We start from the raw sequence: 20,424 nt of genomic DNA on the forward strand, positions 1-20,424 counted from the left end.
ACCTGTCACTTGAATTTGGCGGGACTGGTTTTGGGTCATATGGGCGGAGTTTTGAGGTGTTTGATTCACCCTTTCCTTAACCGCTGGCTGCATGCTGGCCGAAAAATTGGATTGAAGTTCATTCTCTGTCCTCCGTAGTACACGCCTGCGCAAGGCAAGATTGCCTTGCGCAGGCGTGTACTACGGAGGACAGAGAATGAACTTCAATCCAATATTGCGGCCAGCATGCAGCCAGCGGGTAAGGAAAGGGTGAATCAAACACCTCAAAACTCCGCCCATATGACCCAAAACCAGCCCCGCCAAATTCAGGTGACAGGTTCCCTTTAAGCATCTTCACGTGCCTTAGGCTATGTGCACACATTGTGGATTTGTCTGTGGAATTTTCTGCGCGGATTCTTCCTCTCTTGGCAGAAAACGCAGTTGAAAATCTGCGCGGATTTGATACGGATTTTCATGCGTTTGTTTCATGCTGATTTTCATGGGTTTTTGTAAGCTAAATAAAGATATATTATTTACCAAAAAAATGAATTGTGATGTCATGTCTTCGTCCAACCTCTTCTTTTACATACTCCATTGAATACCATAATATCATCACATACTGTAACAACTCTGCTGGCATCACAGCATGGCCTCACATCTTTCACGCAATCTTACCCACTGCTCCAGGCCATGATGTGGTTTCTGTTTCTTGCCAGCTCCGTGTTCTGTCTCTCTGCTCTGTGCATGCTTCATGGCTATGTGTAGGGGGCCGGCGCCTGAACTCTCTGGTTCTTATAGGAATCAGGTGCATCTGTCTAATCAGTTACTGACCAATTACCAACAGGCCTCCTGTATATAGTGCAGCTCCACCCTGTGGTCTGGGCCTGTGCAACTTACTCCCTCAGTCAGTTCTTAGCTGCTGGGGTGCCAGGTCCTGTCTCGGTTACTCTCTCTTGTCTGCCACCCAGGGGGGCGTTGTACCCTGGTCTCTGTCTTGTGTAGCCACCCAGCGGGGCTTCGTACCCTGGCCTATGTCTGCCACCCAGAGGGGCATCATACCCTGGCTTGTATCTATGTCTCTGTGTCTTGTCTCGTTCCTGACTCTGTCTTAGTCTAGTCCTATTCCGGTGTCTGTTTATATCTCTGTCTTGGTTTGCCTTTTCTGCTGTGCATTCTCTGTGTCTTGCTTTTCTCCGCTTTCGGCTGCGCTCTCTGCGACCTTACTTTGACTCTGCACTCTGACCTTGCTTTACACTCTGTGGCTTTGCTCTCAGCTCTGCACTCTGACCTTGCTCCGCGCTCTGTGGCTTTGCTCTGTGGCTCCGCTCTTTGCGGTTCTACCTGGCTCTGCCTCCTGCGTTTCTGCACTTGGCTCCGTCTCCGCTCTTGGCATTGCCTCCAGCGTCTCTGCTCTTGGCATTGCCTCCAGCGTCTCTGCTCTTGGCTCCGCCTCCAGCGTCTCTGCTCTTGGCTCCGCCTCCAGCGTCTCCGCTCTTGGCTCCGCCTCCAGCGTCTCCGCTGCGTCTCTGCTCTTGGCTCCGCCTCCAGCGTCTCCGCTCTTGGCTCCGCCTCCAGCGTCTCCGCTCTTGGCTCCGCCTCCAGCGTCTCTGCTCTTGGCTCCGCCTCCAGCGTCTCTGCTCTCGGCTCCGCCTCCAGCGTCTCTGCTCTTGGCTCCGCCTCCAGCGTCTCTGCTCTTGGCTCCGCCTCCAGCGTCTCTGCTCTTGGCTCCGCCTCCAGCGTCTCTGCTCTTGGCTCCGCCTCCAGCGTCTCCGCCTTTGGCTCTGCCTTTTCCTTCTCTTCTCTTAGTTCCACCTTCTACTTGTTACTTGGTCCTCCTGTGTGAACAGGTCCCTACCTGTTCCTTCATTCTCCTTTCCTTCTGGCTTGTTTCCGTACCTGCATCTTCTGTGTGTACAGGTCCCTACCTGTTCCTTCATCACGCTCACAATAGGACTGCACTCGGGTGTCATCAGAGTGCAGCCTGATTCATACACCACATCAACCAGTCCTGTGTATCCTGTGTTCCTGCCAGTCCTGCTGTTCCTGCCCTGCCTTCCAGTCCTGTGTTCCTGCTGTCCTAGCCAGCCCTGTTTCCTGCCGTGTCTCTGCCAGCCCTGAGTTCTCTGCCGTGTCTCTGCCAGCCCTGTCTCAGCCGTGCCAGCCTACTCGTCTGTGTTCCAGCCGTGCTCTTCTGCCAAGTCCTGCCTAATGCCCGCACCAATCCTGGTGTTCCTGTCTCCCAAGTGGGATCAGCAGTCACAGCCAGACACCACCCTGGAGTAGCACCTGGCAGCTGCCTGCTGCACAAGCCTGTCCTCACCATCAGAGGCTCCAGTGAAAACCCAGGCAGCTGTCATAGTCACGCCCCTTCCAGGGTAGTCTGGTTTGTGGCACAGTGGGGCCACAAAACCCCCGAGCTCACGCCCACCAGTCAGGGCGTGAGCGTGACACATACCATGTTCAAATATAATGTTTATACACACAAAACAAATATAAGTGAACTAGATGATGGCCCGATTCTAACGCATCGGGTATTCTAGAATATGTATGTATGTATATAGCAGCTACATAGTATATAGCACAGGCCACGTAGTATATAGGAGTACTACATGACCTGTGGTATATACCATGTGGCTGCTATATACATACATACATATTGTAGAATACCCGATGGGTTAATATAGGCCACGCAGTAAATAACACAGCCCACATAGTATATAACACAGCCCACACAGTATATAGCAGCCACGCAGTATATAACACAGCCCACGTAGTATGTAACACTGGCCACATAATATATAACACAGCAGCCCACGTAATATATAGCACAGCCCACATAGTATCTAACAGTGGCCACGTAGTATATAGAACGCAGTACAGAACACAGCCACGTAGTATATAACACAGCCCACATAGTATATAACACAGCCCACGTAGTATGTAACACTGGCCACATAATATATAACACAGCCCACGTAATATATAGCACAGTCCACATAGTATCTAACAGTGGCCACGTAGTATATAGAACGCAGTACAGAACACAGCCACGTAGTATATAACACTGCTCACGTAGTATATAGCAGCCATGTAGTATATAACGCAGCCCACGCAGTATGTAACACAGACCATGTAATATATAGCACAGCCCATGCAGTATAGAACACAGCCCACATAGTATCTAACACTGGCCAGGTAGTATATAGCAGCCACGCGGTATGTAACACAGCCCACGTAGTATTTAGCAGTGTGGGCACCATATCCCTGTTAAAAAAAATAATTAAAATAAAAAATAGTTATATACTCACCCGGCGGGATCCAGCGTAGATTCAGCGAACCTCTGGCGATGCACGCGGTTGCCGCCATCTTGCATTCCCAGGATGCATTGCGAAATTACCCAGATCACTAGCGGTCTCGCCTATAGCCTATATTTATTATAAATGCAGATCCGAGCCCTGCATCTATCTTGAAAATAGTGCTTCATTATGAACTCTTTATGAATGTAGAAAAAGGTCCACATGCGCAATGTTTCGGAACTCCCATACAAATAATTTGAGAGACGCCCATACACAGCCACCATTCCACTCATACTGGCATGTGACATGTAAATGTAATGGTGGCTACGTATGAGCGGCACTCTCGAATAATTTCTATGGGAGTCTGAGATTCGGATTGGGGTGGCAAGGGCCCATCAGTAACATTGATTTGGGGGGCCCACTGTTCAGTTCAATGCAAATATTATATTACCCTTTTTCGCAAATTTACTTGTGCTTCTATATAAACATAAACTGGGTAGTTTGTTGAATGATTGATGAGATGATGCTTTTGTCTGTACATAGTGAATTAATGTATTGGAAAACTACTGCTCATGTTTGGGGTTAATAGTTTCTTGCATGGGTAAGATATCACCTACATTTTAGATTGATACAATATTAAGCACTGTCATTTAGAGCAGTTGTAACCTAAGTGACCACTGTAGTTCATTAGATGAGATACATCTGTAATAAGAGATTTCATAGCAGAGATTTTGAGGCTGGCGTGTGACCATGAGAGCACATTACCGCTTTCATTGTTTACTTGTGGTAAATGAGGTGAGCATTGTGCTTGTAAAGCAAGGCTTAAAACCTTTTATACGCTGATGACCTTCATCAACTTGGCACTTAATGGAAATGTTATTTGCTTTAAAACCAGTCAATGTGTTATCTGTAATCTTTCTTCACTACATAACACGAGTGTTCATGGAGATGATAATATATACAAATAATTTTTTATTGTTCAGTCTAGTTTCTACAGCATTTCCTACAAAAGATTGTGATTTTATGGCATTCTGGCACAATATGTCTAAAACTGTTACACTTTAACACTTTAATCCATAGAGATAGTCAGTGCCAGAAAAAATATTGGACCTTTACAGTTGGATTTAAAATATCCACTTAATCTCATAAAGACATATGTTAGGTGTCGAGTTCCCGCCTCTGCTCAGGGGGAATCTCGAACCATCTCTGCTGCGGTCTCCCATTTTTGTCCAGCCGCAGTGGAGTCTGCTCAGCGGAGACGTCGTTCCCAGCGTCTTGCTCAGTCTCACTCTGTGCATAGGATTACTGCTGCTTTGCCTGCTTCTGCCATTGAAGCCAGTGCTGGGCAGCGGAGAGCAGACGCTTTTGGGATCTAAGTCCTGCTTTTTCCCTTCTGAGCATTCCCAGGGTGAGATCTCCCATTAGAGATCGAGGGTCACATGCTCAGATGCTGCAGCGGTTCTCATTGGTCCTTTGTTGGAAGGTCCTGAACGTGCTGCAGCTATATAAGCTGCGCATGACCGCACGGCCATGCGCTAGTGTACATTTGTAAACGTGTGTGTTGTGAGTGAAAGTCGTTCATTAAAATCCCCTCCCTATTGTATGACGGATCGCGGAAGGTGGGTGATTGCTATCTAGCGCCCGACTTGCTACCAGCACGTTACACACCATACAGCGTCTAATTGCTGTGACCGCCAGTGCGGTGCCGTGCGCTTTCACAGCGCTTTCCTGACCCAAGCCTGGGTCGTTAGTGGCATCCGCCAGTGCGGCACCGCATGCACTCTCGTGCATCTTCTATTCTTACTTTGGTTACGCTGACACCCCATTAGCGGTGTCGAGCGCAAGTAGTCTAGTCGAACTCCGATCCCAAGTCTTGGGGCTGAGCTTGGTGACTTCTTGCTTGCGCTCTTGTGTGCGGTACCGCGGCCCTGTGACTTAACACGGTTCGCTTCCTTCACACAGGGTGAAGTTAACCCGTGTGTGTTTTCACATTGTACCGCCATATAGTCCGTCATTACTTGGCAGCAGGTTCCATCTCTGCACGGTGGACCCCGGGCTGCAAACGCACCTTAATCTATCTTATTATTTGGTGCGTTCCGCTAGCCCTAACAACATATAGGTATAGTCAGAATATCAAGGCTTTTAAACATCATAAATGGAGGCATGTTCCTTGATAATTACTTTATAGGAAAGAATGGAGCGTCTCTCTCTGTAAGACACCTCCCACTCTGGTGGATCGGGCACTTCTATACATGTGTGTGATAGTGGATATGGGGACATTCATTTGCATGACCGAATATATTGTTACATTTTCCCTGTAGATTCTACTGTAGAGAAAATGAGCAACCAGTCTAAGTGTAAAAACAGAACTTTTCTTGTGAGACAACCCAATTAACCCCCTTAAGGATTAAGTAATTTTAGAGTAGGCAAACTGTAGGGGAACAAAAGTGGACAAGACCATCTGGTGATACCCTCTTGGGTGCAAGGAAAGTGAAAGGAAGGTGCTCACCTTAGAAATTTGGGTGCATGCACAACTCTAATGAAGACCCAAAAATATCAACTGCTGCTGCATCATGACTGGGGGATGATCTCCTGCAGAATAGCGGACCGATTAGAATGATAACACGATATCGGCTATGCTGCTGTAATGAAGAATCTTTGGGACCAAGATAAATTAAACTGTTTTAATTTCCACTTGAAGTTGCCTATTTTCAATGTAGTTGGAATGATTAAGGTCACGGTGGCCGGGAATTTTTTACGTAGTAGTAGAGCACAGCACTTCTAAAAGCAGGTGCACAAGTAGAAGCCCACTCTGTAGTATAATATCTATGAAGAACTTGGCACTCAGTTGATGTAGAAAAAGAAGATTTATTTGCAATCCACAGTGAACATACTGCATATGATGTTTCGGTCTCAGTTTAGAGCTTCTTCAAATATACGGATTGCCAAGAAGAATATAGGAGTCAATGGTGAAACTGTATACAAGATACAGTGTGACTAGAAAGAGGGAATACCACTAAAGATATGGCACCAATGCTGACTTCTATGGATGCCATACCTTTAGTGATATATCCACTTTCTAGTCGCCCTGTATCCTGTATATAGTTTCAGCATTGAGTCCTTCTATAGCAGTCTGTATATTTGAAGAAGGTCTAAGCCGAGACTGAAATGTCATACATGTTCACTGGGGTATTTTTTTAGATGGCTTGGAACCCAGATGTTTTTCAAGGTGGGTGCACATCTAAAAATTAACCCAGATGACGTGGGAATGACAAAGCCAAGTATTGGATCATTCAATAATAAATGACAATTTGGGTATAAAATTATGCTCAGAGTTGAACGTTGTAATAAAATTGTTTTAATTGATTTTTATTTTTCAAAAGAAATTATAGTGTATGCAAAAGAAAAATGTACATGGTTGACATGACCCAGTCGACGAGTTTCGACTGCACTAAGCAGTTTTACTCATGACACGAGTAAGATTGCAAGGTGCAGTCGAAACGCGTCGACTGGGTCATGTTGACCATGTACATATTTCTTTTGCATGCACTATATTTTCTTTTGAAAAAGAAACAGAAAAGGAAAATCCAGTCCTGTTGAGCCAGACTCCAATTTTTTCTATTATCCATGAGTTTGTTATGCTTACAACAGACAAAGGGTTACTTGCAAGTCTGAGATGGAAAAAAATGCAGTTTGTAACAATAGAAGTTTGCTGAGATAATTGACAACTGAGAGAACTGTGGAGGCAAGCTCCAAAGCACAAGGCAACTGAACACAAAACTAATGCTCAGACACAAATTAAAAGACCTTGCGTGATGATGTCGCTGAAGGTCACCTAGCATTTTGTGAATCCCGACATGGAGGACAATAAAGTCTGTTGCCATAAGGGAAGAGAACAGAGCACAACCCTAAAGCCAATACAGGGGTGTAACATTTTCTAAAAGTACATAGATAAATTGCACTAAAAAAAATAATTATTTTTGTGGAGGTTTTGTTTTTAAAGGAGACTATATAAATTAATTGTTAACTTTCTTGGGTGGGTCGATAGAGTTTTGGCAGTACCACATTTATAAAGGTTTTTCAATGTTTTACTAAATTTTCACAATACAGGGGTATCAGGTCTCATTGAAGAGGAACAGTATTGTATGGAGAATTATTTAGTGACAATATTCCATTGGAAGAAAAAAAGTATTATGCTAGCTCAAATTAGCATAACCAGAGACTCATGCAAAAGGGAGAGAGATCTGTCGGTGGACAGCACTGTGTCAGAGTTCTTGTTCATCAATAGTACAGAGCAGGGTAAAGGCTGACTAAATGGGACATCATAAGTATACAGTATATACTGGCCTCATCATGGAATAGTGCCTACAAAGTTGTATAAAACATATTTTTTTCTTTCTCATTGCCACTGTGAAAATATTAGCTGGTATATTTTATGTACTAATTATCCCTTCAAACAAGAAGGGGGGTAGTAAAGATTTTTCTCTTGAGGTTGTTACTTCATTCCCTGCATGTCATGGACTAATCATAATGGTGTCATGCAGGAGAAACCTCACTGATTTTACTGATTAGGAAGAAGTCAACAGAGTAGAACAGAGCTGGATGTCATTACAAACACATCTACAGCTCTCTTTTCATGGCACTGTCAGTGTGTGGAGTGAGGGAGTAGAGCAGAGCTGTGTGTCATTACAAACACCTCTGCAGCTCTTCTCTAATGGCACTCAGTGTGAGGGGAGAGGAGTTGAGCAGAGCTGACGGTCCTATTAACGGAGAGCAGCAGATAGAGTGGGGAAAAACTATTTGTTAGCCACCAATTGTGCAAGTTCTCCCACTTAAAAAGATGAGAGAGGCCTTGTTAGGGGTCGAGTTCCCGCCACTGCACAGGGGGAATCTCGAACCATGTCTGCTGCGGTCTCCCATTCTCCTCCAGTCGCAGTGGAACCTGCTCAGTGGAGATGTCGGTCCCAGCGTCTGGCTCAGCCTGATACTGTGTGAATGGTTACTGTTGCCTTTCCAGGCTCTGCCCTTGTAGCCAGCACTGGTCAGCAGTGAGCAGGCTTTTCTGGAACTAAGTCCTGTTTTTCACGCACTGAGCATGCCCACGGGAGGACCTCTCTGCCTTCAATTGTGAACATTTGGTTTTCTTTTTGCTATGAAGCAAATAACCAATAGGACAAAATTACTGAAAATTTCAATGTGAATTTGGAGCTAGAAGACGCTTTGGATAAGTCTCTATGAGCTTTCCACATTTTGCCACTGGGATTTTTGCCCATTCCTCAAGGTAAAACTGCTCCAGCACCTTCAAGTTAGATAGTTTCCTCTGGTCAACATCAATCTTCAAGTCTGACCACAGATTCTCAATTGGAAAAGGTCTGACTAGCCCACTCCTGAACACTTAGGCCCCTTGTACACATAAGTTTTTTGCTATCAGTCGCAATTCGTCGAATTTTGAAAAAAACGAATCCAGTGACTGATGTCGCGGGATCCATATATTTCTCATAGACTTGTATTAGCGACAGATTGTGACGGATGGCCTCACATTTCATTCGTCGTTCGCCGGATCTGTCGAAAAATTGTTTGCCCGGCGGCCGGACAAAGTAACGTTTTTGTGTACGTCGAAAAATCGGATAGCGGCGAATCCATTGCCGTCCATCATTTCCTGGAATGGAAGCCTATGGGTGACGGATCTGTTAAATGACGGAATCCGGCAACTGATTCCTTTTTTTAATTGAGCATGCTCCGATTTATTTTGGATCCAATTAGCCAGATCCGCTAGTTGGATCCGTTGAAAAAAAACAAATCTGTCGCATCAGTTTTTCACAATCTGCGACGGATCCGTCGAGCCAGTGGATTGTGCCTGACGGCAAAAAACTGATGTGTGAAAGGGGCCTTACACATTTCACATTAAACCACTCAAGTGTTTCTTTAGCAGTATACTTTGGGTCATTGTTTTGTTGGAAGGTGAACCTTTGTCCCAGTCTCAAATCACTGACAGACTGAAACAGGTTTTGCTGAAGAATATCCCTGTATTTCCCACCATCCATCTTCCCCTCAACTCAAACTATTTTCTTTGTCTCTGCTGCTGAAAAACATTCCCACAGTGTTCTTGGGGTGATGAGCTGTGTTGGCTTGCTGCCAGACATTGCGTTTACTTTGGTGACCAAAAAGTTCAATTTTGCTCTCATCTGATCACAGCACCACCTTGGAGATCTCCTTGGTAGTCATGGTGTTGTCTGGTTAGTGGTGCCTCTTTCTTAATGGTGTTCAGCCTCTGTGGGCTTTCAGAAAACGTGTATATACTGACAGGCCATGTGTCACTTAAATTGCAAATACCGTATTTTCTGGTGTATAAGACAACTGGGAGTATAAGACGACACCCAACATTACCATATAAAATATGGAGTTTGGGATATACTCGCCGTATAAGAAGGGGGTCATCTTATATGCCCAGTCATCTTATACGGTGTGTGCGGTGCAAATGGTTCCCAGGGTCTGGAGGAGAGGAGACTCTCCTTCAGGCCCTGGGATCCATATTCATGTAAAAAAAAGAATAAAAATAAAAAATATGGGATATACTTACCCTCCGATGGCCCACAGCTCTCAGCGGTGCAAGCGGCGGCCTCCATTCCTAAGGATGCATTGAGCGAAGGACCTTCGATGACGTTGTGGTTACGTGACAAGCTTTATGGTGCAACAGAAATGCATTAGTGTTTTTTTTATTGTTGCTAAGCTATGTTATTTGGAATTTTAGTGTATACCAAAAAAAAAATCTAGTGAACACCCATTTGGCCACTACTGCATCTCTTTTACAGCACAGTACTGAAATATAGAAAGATGTTATCCTCTGTTATTTAAAAAAAACAAAGAAAATATTTTTACATGGAAATGTTATACAATGATACACCATCAAATGTTTTAAAACTGTCTTTTCACATAATGTTATTCACATAAAATGTTCTGATTATGCGTTCTCTGTTATTCTATTTAGGCAAGCAGTCAAGATGAAAGAAAAAGAGACTTTGAAACCATATTTGCACACTATGATGTAGTGAGTATTTTTTGTTTCCGATTGCCAATGAAAAAATTGCGCGAACAGTAAAAAAACAAAAAAACTACAGCACAAATATTTTATTTCCTAGAGTAAAACAGGAGCACTGGAAGGTCCTGAAGTAGATGGATTCGTGAAAGACATGATGGAACTAGTGAAGGTATCTTTGCTCACCAGAAAAAGTACCAAATACATTCAGCCAAGCAGCACATTCAAATAAAGAAGGTTGTGTTGAGAAACATTAGGAATTAGTCTTGTCTCAGGATAGACATTGGTGGTATATTGTTAGGACACACGCCAATCCTCATCAACACACACAAATTGCTAGAAAAAGTAGAAATGGCATTAAATAGTTGCTGTACTGCTCAATACCTTGTTGGGTTTATTCATATATACAACAAAAATGTGAGATGCAAAATCCAAATCAAGCCATTAGAAGACATAGTAGCATGATGTTAGCTACTGCCGTTGTACTCCTGCTAGTAAGACATTGGTGACTTATTTTAGAAATATGTCACCAATGTCTATCAGGAGACAGATCCTGTACATTACAGTTGTGGCCAAAAGTATTTACACTCCTGCAATTCTGTCAGACAATACTCAGTTTCTTCCTGAAAATGATTGCAATCACAAATTCTTTGGTATTATTATCTTCATTTAATTTGTCTTAAATGAAAAAACACAAAAGAGAATGAAGCAAACAGCAAAACATTGATCATTTCACACAGAACTCCAAAAATGGGCCAGACAAAAGTATTGGCACCCTCAGCATAATACTTGGTTGCACAACCTTTAGCCAAAATAACTGCGACCAACCGCTTCCGGTAACCATCGAGTTTCTTACATGCTCTGCTGGAATTTTAGACCATTCTTCTTTGGCAAACTGCTCCAGGTCCCTGATATTTGAAGGGTGCTTTCTCCAAACTGCCATTTTTAGATCTCTCCACATGTGTTTTATGGGATTCAGGTTTGGACTCATTGTTAGCCGCCTTAGAAGTCTCCAGTGCTCTTACCTGAAAAAGCCTAAAACGTTTTGGAAGAATGTTCTCTGGTCAGATGAGACAAAAGTAGAGCTTTTTGGGCAAGGTATCAACATAGAGTTTACAGGAGAAAAAAAGAGGCATTCAAAGAAAAGAACACGGTCCCTACAGTCAAACATGGTGGAGGTTCCCTGATGTTTTGGGGTTGCTTTGCTGCCTCTGGCACTGGACTGCTTGACCGTGTGCATGGCATTATGAAGTCTGAAGACTATCAACAAATTTTGCAGCATAATGTAGGGCCCATTGTGAGAAAGCTGGGTCTCCATCCTGTACATTACAGTCATGGCCAAAAGTATTGACACCCCTGCAATTCTGTCAGATAATACTCATTTCCTTCCTGAAAATTATTGCAAACACAAATTATTTGGTATTATTATCTTCATTTCATTTGTCTTAAATGAAAAAAACACAAAAAGAATTGTCCTAAAGCCAAATTGAATATAATTCCACACCAAACATAAAAAGGGGGTGGACAAAAGTATTGGCACTGTTCGAAAAATCATGTGATGCTTCTCTAATTTGTGTAATTAACAGCACCTGTAACTTACCTGTGGCACCTAACAGGTGTTGGCAATAACTACATCACACTTGCAGTCAGTTGACATGGATTAAAGTTGACTCAACCTCTGTCCTGTGTCCTTGTGTGTACCACATTGAGCATGGAGAAAAGAAAGAAGACCAAAGAACTGTCTGAGGACTTGAGAAACCAAATTGTGAGGAAGCATGAGCAATCTCAAGGCTACAAGTACATCTCCAAAGACCTGAATGTTCCTGTGTCTACCGTGCGCAGTGTTATCAAGAAGTTTAAAGCCCATGGCACTGTGGCTAACCTCCCTAGATGTGGATGGAAAAGAAAAATTGACAAGAGATTTCAACGCAAAATTGTTCGGATGTTGGTTAAAGAACCTCGACTAACATCCAAACAAGTTCAAGCTGCCCTGCAGTACGAGTGTACAACAGTGTCAACTCGTACTATCCATCGGCGTCTGAATGAAAAGGGACTGTATGGTAGGAGAGCCAGTAAGACCCCACTTCCTACCCCGAGACATAAAAAAGCTAGGCTGAAGTTTGCCAAAACTTACCTGAAAAAGCCTAAAACATTTTGGAAGAATGTTCTCTGGTCAGATGAGACAAAAGTAGAGCTTTTTGGGCAAAGGCATCAACATAGAGTTTACAGGAGAAAAAAAAGAGGCATTCAAAGAAAAGAACACGGTCCCTACAGTCAAACATGGTGGAGGTTCCCTGATGTTTTGGGGTTGCTTTGCTGCCTCTGGCACTGGACTGCTTGACCGTGTGCATGGCATTATGAAGTCTGAAGACTACCAACAAATTTTGCAGCATAATGTAGGGCCCATTGTGAGAAAGCTGGGTCTCCCTCAGAGGCCATAGGTCTTCCAGCAGGACAATGACCCAAAACACACTTAAAAAAGCACTAGAAAATGGTTTGAGAGAAAGCACTGGAGACTTCTAAGGTGGCCAGCAATGAGTCCAGACCTGAATCCCATAGAACACCTGTGGAGAGATCTGAAAATGGCAGTTTGGAGAAGGCACCCTTCAAATATCAGGGGCCTGGAGCAGTTTGCCAAAGAAGAATGGTCTAAAATTCCAGCAGAGCATTGGCTGAGGGTGCCAATACTTTTGTCTGGCCCATTTTTGGAGTTTTGTGTGAAATGATCAATGTTTTGCTTTTTGCTTCATTCTCTTTTGCGTTGTTTCATTTAAAACAAATTAAATGAAGATAATAATACTAAATTATTTGTGTTTGCTATCTTTTTCAGGAAGAAGCTGAGTATTATCTGACAGAATTGCAGGGGTGTCAATACTTTTGGCCGTGACTGTAGTTACCTCCCTATGTACATCCAAAACCCAATATAAATCTAAGGCTTGTTCTTCTGAACTTACAGGATCCATAAACAGTCCAATGTGCTGTAACTTTCCATAGTAATTTTAACTTAAGTATACTGCATATTGCAAGCCTTTGGGACTTGATTTCCACATTTCTGAAACCAATGTATTGTTCCTAAGCATGTGAACTAGCTCTGCAGGTGGTTTGTATATTATTTCCTTTCACATGGTTATGTAAGTAAAGTAGCTCATTCACACATTTACAGGATTTATAGAATTTGCCTTATAGTTTATTTAATTTAGGGATATTTATATTTTTTGCAAATCTCACACTGGTTACTTACTAGGCAAAATTGTTATTAATTTCACAATATACGAGGGGCGATCCAAAAGTAATGATAATCAATACTAAACACAATGAATATAGTCAAATTTTTTTTTTATTTTTTACATAGTCTCCTAACAAGTCTATACATGAAGTCCATCTCTTTTCTAAACTTAGAATTCCCTTAGAAAAAATTCTTGATCTTGACCCTCAAAAAAATCCCCAACAGCGGTTATCACGTCGCTATTGTCATCAAATTTCTTGCCCCGGAGGTGTTCCTTGAGCCGAGGAAAGAGAAAGAAGTCACCGGGGGCTAGATCTGGCCAATAGGGGGGGTGTTCCACCCGTTCAAAGCCCGCTTCTTGAATGGTAGCCATGGCAACTGCAGCTTTGTGAGCGGGCGCGTTATCTTGGTGAAACAGCACTCCAGCCTGCAGTTTGCCGCGCCTTTTCTCCTTGATAGCCTCCCACAATCTTCTTATTTGTTCTGCGTAGTAGGAGCCCGTAATAGTGGCTCCCTTCTCCAAATAGTCCACCATAATAATTCCTTCAGCGTCCCAAAAAACGGACGCCATAACCTCCCCTGCTGAGCTTGACACTTTGAATTTCTTCGGCGTCGGTTCGTCGGCTCGTTTCCACGTCATCGATTGTTGTTTAGTTTCGGGATCAAAGTGGTGGATCCAGGTCTTGTCCATGGTCAAAAAACGTGACAAAAAATTTTCCTTGTCTGCTTGGAACTTTTCGAGATTTGCTATTGAAATGTCAACTCGTTTCTTCTTTTGCTTGTCGGTTAACATTTTTGGCACCCAACGCGTGGAGACCTTTCTCATATGCAATTCTTTTGCAAGGATTCTTTGAATACTGCCATATGAGATCCCTGTGACCTCAGCTACATGCCTGATAGTCACTCTTCGATCTGCCAATACAACTTCTTCAACTTTTTTCACGTTTTCTTCATTGAGGGACGTGGATGGGCGTCCTTCATAATGTTCATCTTCCGTCGATGTTCTTCCCAGCTTAAATTCCTTGGCCCAGCATGCAACTGTGGAATATGGAGGAGAAGAGTCCCCCAATGTTTCCACCAAGTCGCCGTGTATGTCTTTGGTAGTCATTTTTTTCAAGCAGAGGTATTTGATGACAGCTCTGAGCTCGTTTTTTTCCATTTTGATGTTCACTCCTCGGCAATTCATATTCAAATGAATGTAGCTCCCGGGAATCGTGGTCTATTTAAGTGATTTTTTTTTCCTGGACTAGTGGGTACCTAAGAGAGAAGAAAACATTTTATTTTAATTTCTGTGTGCAATAGAAATAACCGATTATCATTACTTTTGGATCGCCCCTCGTAGTTGCTGCAATATAATGTTCTTTGAATCTCATTCTTATTGTACTCTATACTGTAGTTATACTTTTCCCGCAAAAAGGCTACATATCTTTTGTGCCCCATCCTGATGTAGCAAACTTGACCTCACAAAGTGATGTTCACATCTACATTTTGTAATTCATGTAAGAATAGATTATTTCCTGTTTTTAGAGTTCTACATTTTAATAATGTTTCATATCTTTTGCTAACAGCCAAGCATCAGCGGTGTCGATCTCGATAAGTTCCGTCAAATTCTCCTAAACCACTGTGATGTCAACAGGGATGGCAAAATCCAGAAATCTGAGCTGGCACTTTGTCTTGGTTTAAAAGTAACCCCATGAATCATGCAGAACCTGCCTTCTTGTGCCTCTTACGCCAGAACATGGTGGTTTAATGTTAACCATGATCTGCTACAGTACCTTGTCACACTGGTCATTGTGGGAACTCGGAGTGTATCCAGTTAAACTGCATGAGTGGTGCAGACACAGTTGAGTGCATGACAGGCTTTTGATGAATCCAATTGGTCTCTGCTGGAATTGTCTTTCTTCTATTAATACAAATTGAAAGCTCTATTAAGTAATGCTCTTGAGGCCCAGATTACACAGCAATTTCTAGCACTCCATAGTTCCCCTTTTTTTGTCCAAAACTTAACAGTAAGTAATGTATATCATGTTACTATCAACTTTTACACTCACTGCAATGTAATAATTTTTATTTCTATAGCTCCAACATATTCAAGCATTTTGTGATGTTGCAGACAGTGACAACTTTTGTACAGCTTTGATTATTGCTTGCTTTTGACTTTTATTTAAGAATGAGACAGTTGTGCAATTTTTGAAGCTTTGCCATAATTCGAAGTTGCAGTGTAGCCCCAGCCTTATACTAACCTAGTGGAAAAATAATATGTAATTTAGTTGTGTGTATGTGAATTGTGTAACATTTGTTGAAGGTATGAGATTCAGGAAATGGAAAAAAAATGCTTATATTAACTGTCATTTATTGCTGCTTGCGGTGGATAATAAAACTGTATGTTTTTTCAAAGTAAAAACTGGTTCATGTGTTTTCTTCAAAATAGACATTTCACAGTAAAAAATGTTAATCAAGCCCATAATGATTTTCTTTGGCTTTCCTTTTTGCAAAGTCATCTTGTAGATGTCTCATGCAGTAGATGTATAGAAATAGTTTAAAAAGATGAATTTTAATATTTTTTTTATACATTTATTTAAATACGCTCCTCAAGATTGAAGTTGGGACACCAAGAAGGAAAAGGCATTACATTGTGGAAATCAAGGGAACGATAGACATGTTGATGACATGAAAAAATGGAAACAATATTTTGAAAACATATCAATTTCTTCAGTGATTAAAAAGTTTTTTCAATCTAGCAAGGCGAGTTGAAAGCAAAAAATTATTTATTGTGACTTCATTAAAATAGCAGCATGGGTACAGAAAAATATTGACTCATGTCAAGTCTGGCTGACTCTTCAATCCTAGATGAGATTAAAAGTCAGCCAGGCTTGAAACGTATCAGATATTTTTTGTGCTCATGCTACTATTTTAATGAAGTCACCATAAATAATTTTTTGTTTTTAACTTGCTTTGCTGGATTGAAAAACTTTTTTCGTCACTTCGAGCTAAGTGGTTTGATACCGTACAAGCCTTATCTGTACACAGTGGAGTGGATTTTTAAGCAACATACATGCATTTGATAGGCTGAGCTGTATCCAAAAACTTTCTTATATTACTACTTAATTTATTGAGCATTAAGCATGAGCGCCAAATTGCAAAATACACTTAATTACACATCTTGGCATGCTATCAATGATGTTATTAATGGTTGAATGAGGTATGTTTTGCCACGCTGAATACACTTGGGCACACAAATCATCAAGATCTGCTGCTATCATCTGCCTTTGCAACTGCAGACCAATGAAGTCCTTGATATGCTTGGCTGGTGACATACATCTCAAAAGTCCAAACATATACCGTATTTGTAACCTCCAAATACTTAATACTAACCAAATCACCCATGTGTACCACAGAGAAAAGAGAGGCAAAAACAGAATACCGTACTATTAAAATCCAATAATTTATTTCACATATATATTTTAAAATAAAACAAGGGAATTTCACATAATAACTTAGTGTAAAACAAAAACTTGACTATGAGCAATGGAACATATATAATTAATGCCGTATTACACCTAATCAATTTTAATAATCAGCCAACAACACTTTGTAAAGGTGCCCAGTGCAATGAATCATTGTTATGCTAACTGTATTACAATATAATGTAGGATGTAAAGTGCCTAGTGCAAGTATGTGCATTACCATATGCTAATGCCCATGTCTCAACTGAATCATGTTACATACATAAGTAATAGTCCCGTTGTATCCACCCTCAGATACCCCAACAGTGCCGTTTCGCTGTACTGGCTTCCTCAACAGGGGCCATGTTTGCTGCCATTAGAACTGCCTGTCTATAAATATCCCCATAAACAACTGAACAGAATTTGGGCTTAGTTCATAAAATAATAATCACAATAATATGTATATTCTAATAGAGTATTAAATTTGGCAAATTTGTTTTATCTTTTTTCACATAATATTTCTTATAATTAACTTTATAATTTAATGTTAATATTGTCATTATTTGTATGTTTTAATGAATGTTATTATTATATATGTCTATATACACACTGGGAGTATTGATTTATTACACCTGTATTATAGCATTTTCTGGGTTAATTGTTTTTCCCTTTCTGTATATATAATTAAGATGAATTGACACCTTAATATTTATATTGCACTTGTATTGCACTTTATAGATTGTTGGTTTATAAAGTACTAGATGGTGGCCCGATTCTAACGAATCGGGTATTCTAGAATATGCATGTCCACGCAGTATATTGCACAGCCCACATAGTATATTGCTCAGCCACGTAGTATATTGCCCAACCACATAGTATATTGCCCAACCACATACCGTATATACTCGAGTATAAGCCGACCCCCTAATTTTGCCACAAAAAACTGGGAAAACCTATTGACTCGAGTATAAGCCTAGGGTGGAAATGCAGCATTTACCGGTGAATTTCAAAAATAAAAATAGATCATTATTTCCCCATAGCTGTGCCATATAGTGCTCTGCACCGTTCATTATTTCCCCATAGCTGTGCCATATAGTGCTCTGCACCGTTCATTATTGCCCCATAGCTGTGCCATATAGTGCTCTGCACCGTTCATATTTCCCCATAGCTCTGCCATATAGTGCTCTGCACCGTTCATATTTCCCCATATCTGTGCCATATAGTGCTCTGCACCGTTCATATTGCCCCATATCTGTGCCCTGTATGCTCTGCACCGTTCATATTGCCCCCATATCTGTGCCCCATATAGTGCTCTGCACCGTTCATACTGCCCCCATATCTGTGCCCCATATAGTGCTCTGCACCGTTCATATTGCCCCCATATCTGTGCCCCATATAGTGCTCTGCACCGTTCATACTGCCCCCATATCTGTGCCCCATATAGTGCTGTGCACCGTTCATGCTGCCCCCATATCTGTGCCCCATATATGCTCTGCACCGTTCATACTGCCCCCATATCTGTGCCCCATATATGCTCTGCACCGTTCATACTGCCCCCATATCTGTGCCCCATATAGTGCTGTGCACCGTTCATATTGCCCCATAGATGCTCCACATAAATCTGTGCCGCTGCTGCAATAAAAAAAAAAAAGCCATACTCACCTCTCTTGATTGCAGCTCCCAGCGTCTCGTTCCGGCGTCCGGTCCCGGCGCCTCTCTGCGCTGACTGATCAGGCAGAGAGCGCCGCGCACACTATATGCGTCATCGCGCCCTCTGACCTGAACAGTCAGAGCGCAGATAGACGCCGGGAAGATGGAGCAACGCCGGGAAGATGGAGCGACGCCCGGCGGCTGGAACGGGGACAGGTAAATATGCGATACTTACCTGGTCCCGACGTCCGGCTCCCTCTGCCTGTCCCACGGTCTTCGGTGCTGCAGCTTCTTTCTCTATCAGCGGTCTCCGTTACCGCTGATTAGAGAAATGAATAGGCGGCTCCACCCCTATGGGAGGTGGAGCCGCCTATTCATTTCTCTAATGAGCGGTCCCACGTGACCGCTGAAGAGGGGAAGAAGCTGCAGCACAGAAGACCGTGGGATGGCAGGGACAGCGCCAGGATCGCTGGGACTAGGTAAGTATACCTCAGCGCCCTCACCCCCTCACCCGCCGACCCTGCCACCCACCTTGACTCGAGTATAAGCCGAGAGGGGCACTTTCAGCCCAAAAATTTGGGCTTAAAATCTCGGCTTATACTCGAGTATATATGGTAGTATATTGCCCAACCACGTAGTATATTGCCCAGCCACGTAGTATATTTCCCAGCCACGTAGTATATTGTCCAGTCACGTACTATATTGCCCAGTCACGTACTATATTGCCCAGTCATGTAGTATATTGCCCAGTCACGTAGTATATTGCCCAGCCACGTAGTATATTGCCCAGTCACGTAGTATATTGCCCAGCCACATAGTATATTGCCCAGTCACGTAGTATATTGCCCACTCACGTAGTATATTGCACAGCCACGTAGTATATTGCACAGCCCACGTAGTATATTGCACAGCCCGCGTAATATATTGCACAGCTGGCATAGTATATTGCACAGCCCGTGTAGTATATTGCCCAGCGTGCGTAGTATATTGCACAGCCCATGTAGTATATTGCCCAGCCCGCGTAGTATATTGCCCAGCCCGCGTACTATATTGCCCAGCACGCGTAGTATATTGCACAGCCTGCATAGTACATTGCCCAGCCCACGTAGTATATTGCACAGCCCACATAGTATATAGCAATGTGGGCATCATATCCCTGTTAAAAAAAAATTAAAATTAAAAATAATTATGTACTCACCTTCCGTTGGCCCCTGGATCCAGGAAGCGTTTAGCGATGCTCCTCGCGCGCTCTGGTCTCAAGAGTGCATTGCGGTCTCGCGAGATGATGAAGTAGCGGTCTCGTGAGACCGCTACTTCATCATCTCGCGAGATCGCAATGCATGGACCAGTCACCGGAGCGTCGCGAGGAGCGGGAAAGGCGCCGGAAGGTGAGTATATGATGATTTTTAATTTTTTTTTAATTATTTTTAACATTAGATCTTTTTACTATTGATGCTGCATAGGCTGACTGCGGGGCTGGAAGGAGCGGCCATGTTGCCGCCGGACTGCGCCCGTCCCTAATTGGTCGTGGCAATGGTCGTGGGCGTTTTGCCACGACCAATCAGCGACTTGGATTTCCATGACAGACAGAGGCCGCGACCGACGAATATCCGTGACAGAAAGACAGACAGACAGATGGAACTGACCCTTAGACAATTATATAGTAGATACACATAAGCCCTTATTCAACAAAGTTTTTATTTCTATAATACCAGCACCGCAGTATCTGCCCATATCTCATTGTAGTGTTATACAAAATCTCTTTTTTGGTTTGGTGCCCGGTTTGCGCAT

The 20,424-nt window shown here is 42.8% G+C and overlaps 1 protein-coding gene across 2 annotated transcripts in view; it reads left to right on the forward strand.

Annotated features, from left to right (window-relative positions):
• The window catches only part of SCGN (secretagogin, EF-hand calcium binding protein), a 125,813-nt gene extending 109,877 nt beyond the window's left edge, over nt 1–15,936 (forward strand). For both annotated transcript variants that reach the window (XM_069730897.1, XM_069730899.1), the window contains 3 exons: nt 10,264–10,323; nt 10,415–10,483; nt 15,106–15,936. In XM_069730897.1, the coding sequence (XP_069586998.1) occupies nt 10,264–10,323; nt 10,415–10,483; nt 15,106–15,234 (258 nt within the window). In that variant the 3' untranslated portion in view covers nt 15,235–15,936. The remainder of the gene's footprint in view (nt 1–10,263; nt 10,324–10,414; nt 10,484–15,105) is intronic.
• Nucleotides 15,937–20,424: the final 4,488 nt, after the last annotated feature.

This window comes from Ranitomeya imitator, chromosome 6 (assembly GCF_032444005.1).
Source record: "Ranitomeya imitator isolate aRanImi1 chromosome 6, aRanImi1.pri, whole genome shotgun sequence".
Taxonomy (NCBI): Eukaryota; Metazoa; Chordata; class Amphibia; order Anura; family Dendrobatidae; genus Ranitomeya; species Ranitomeya imitator.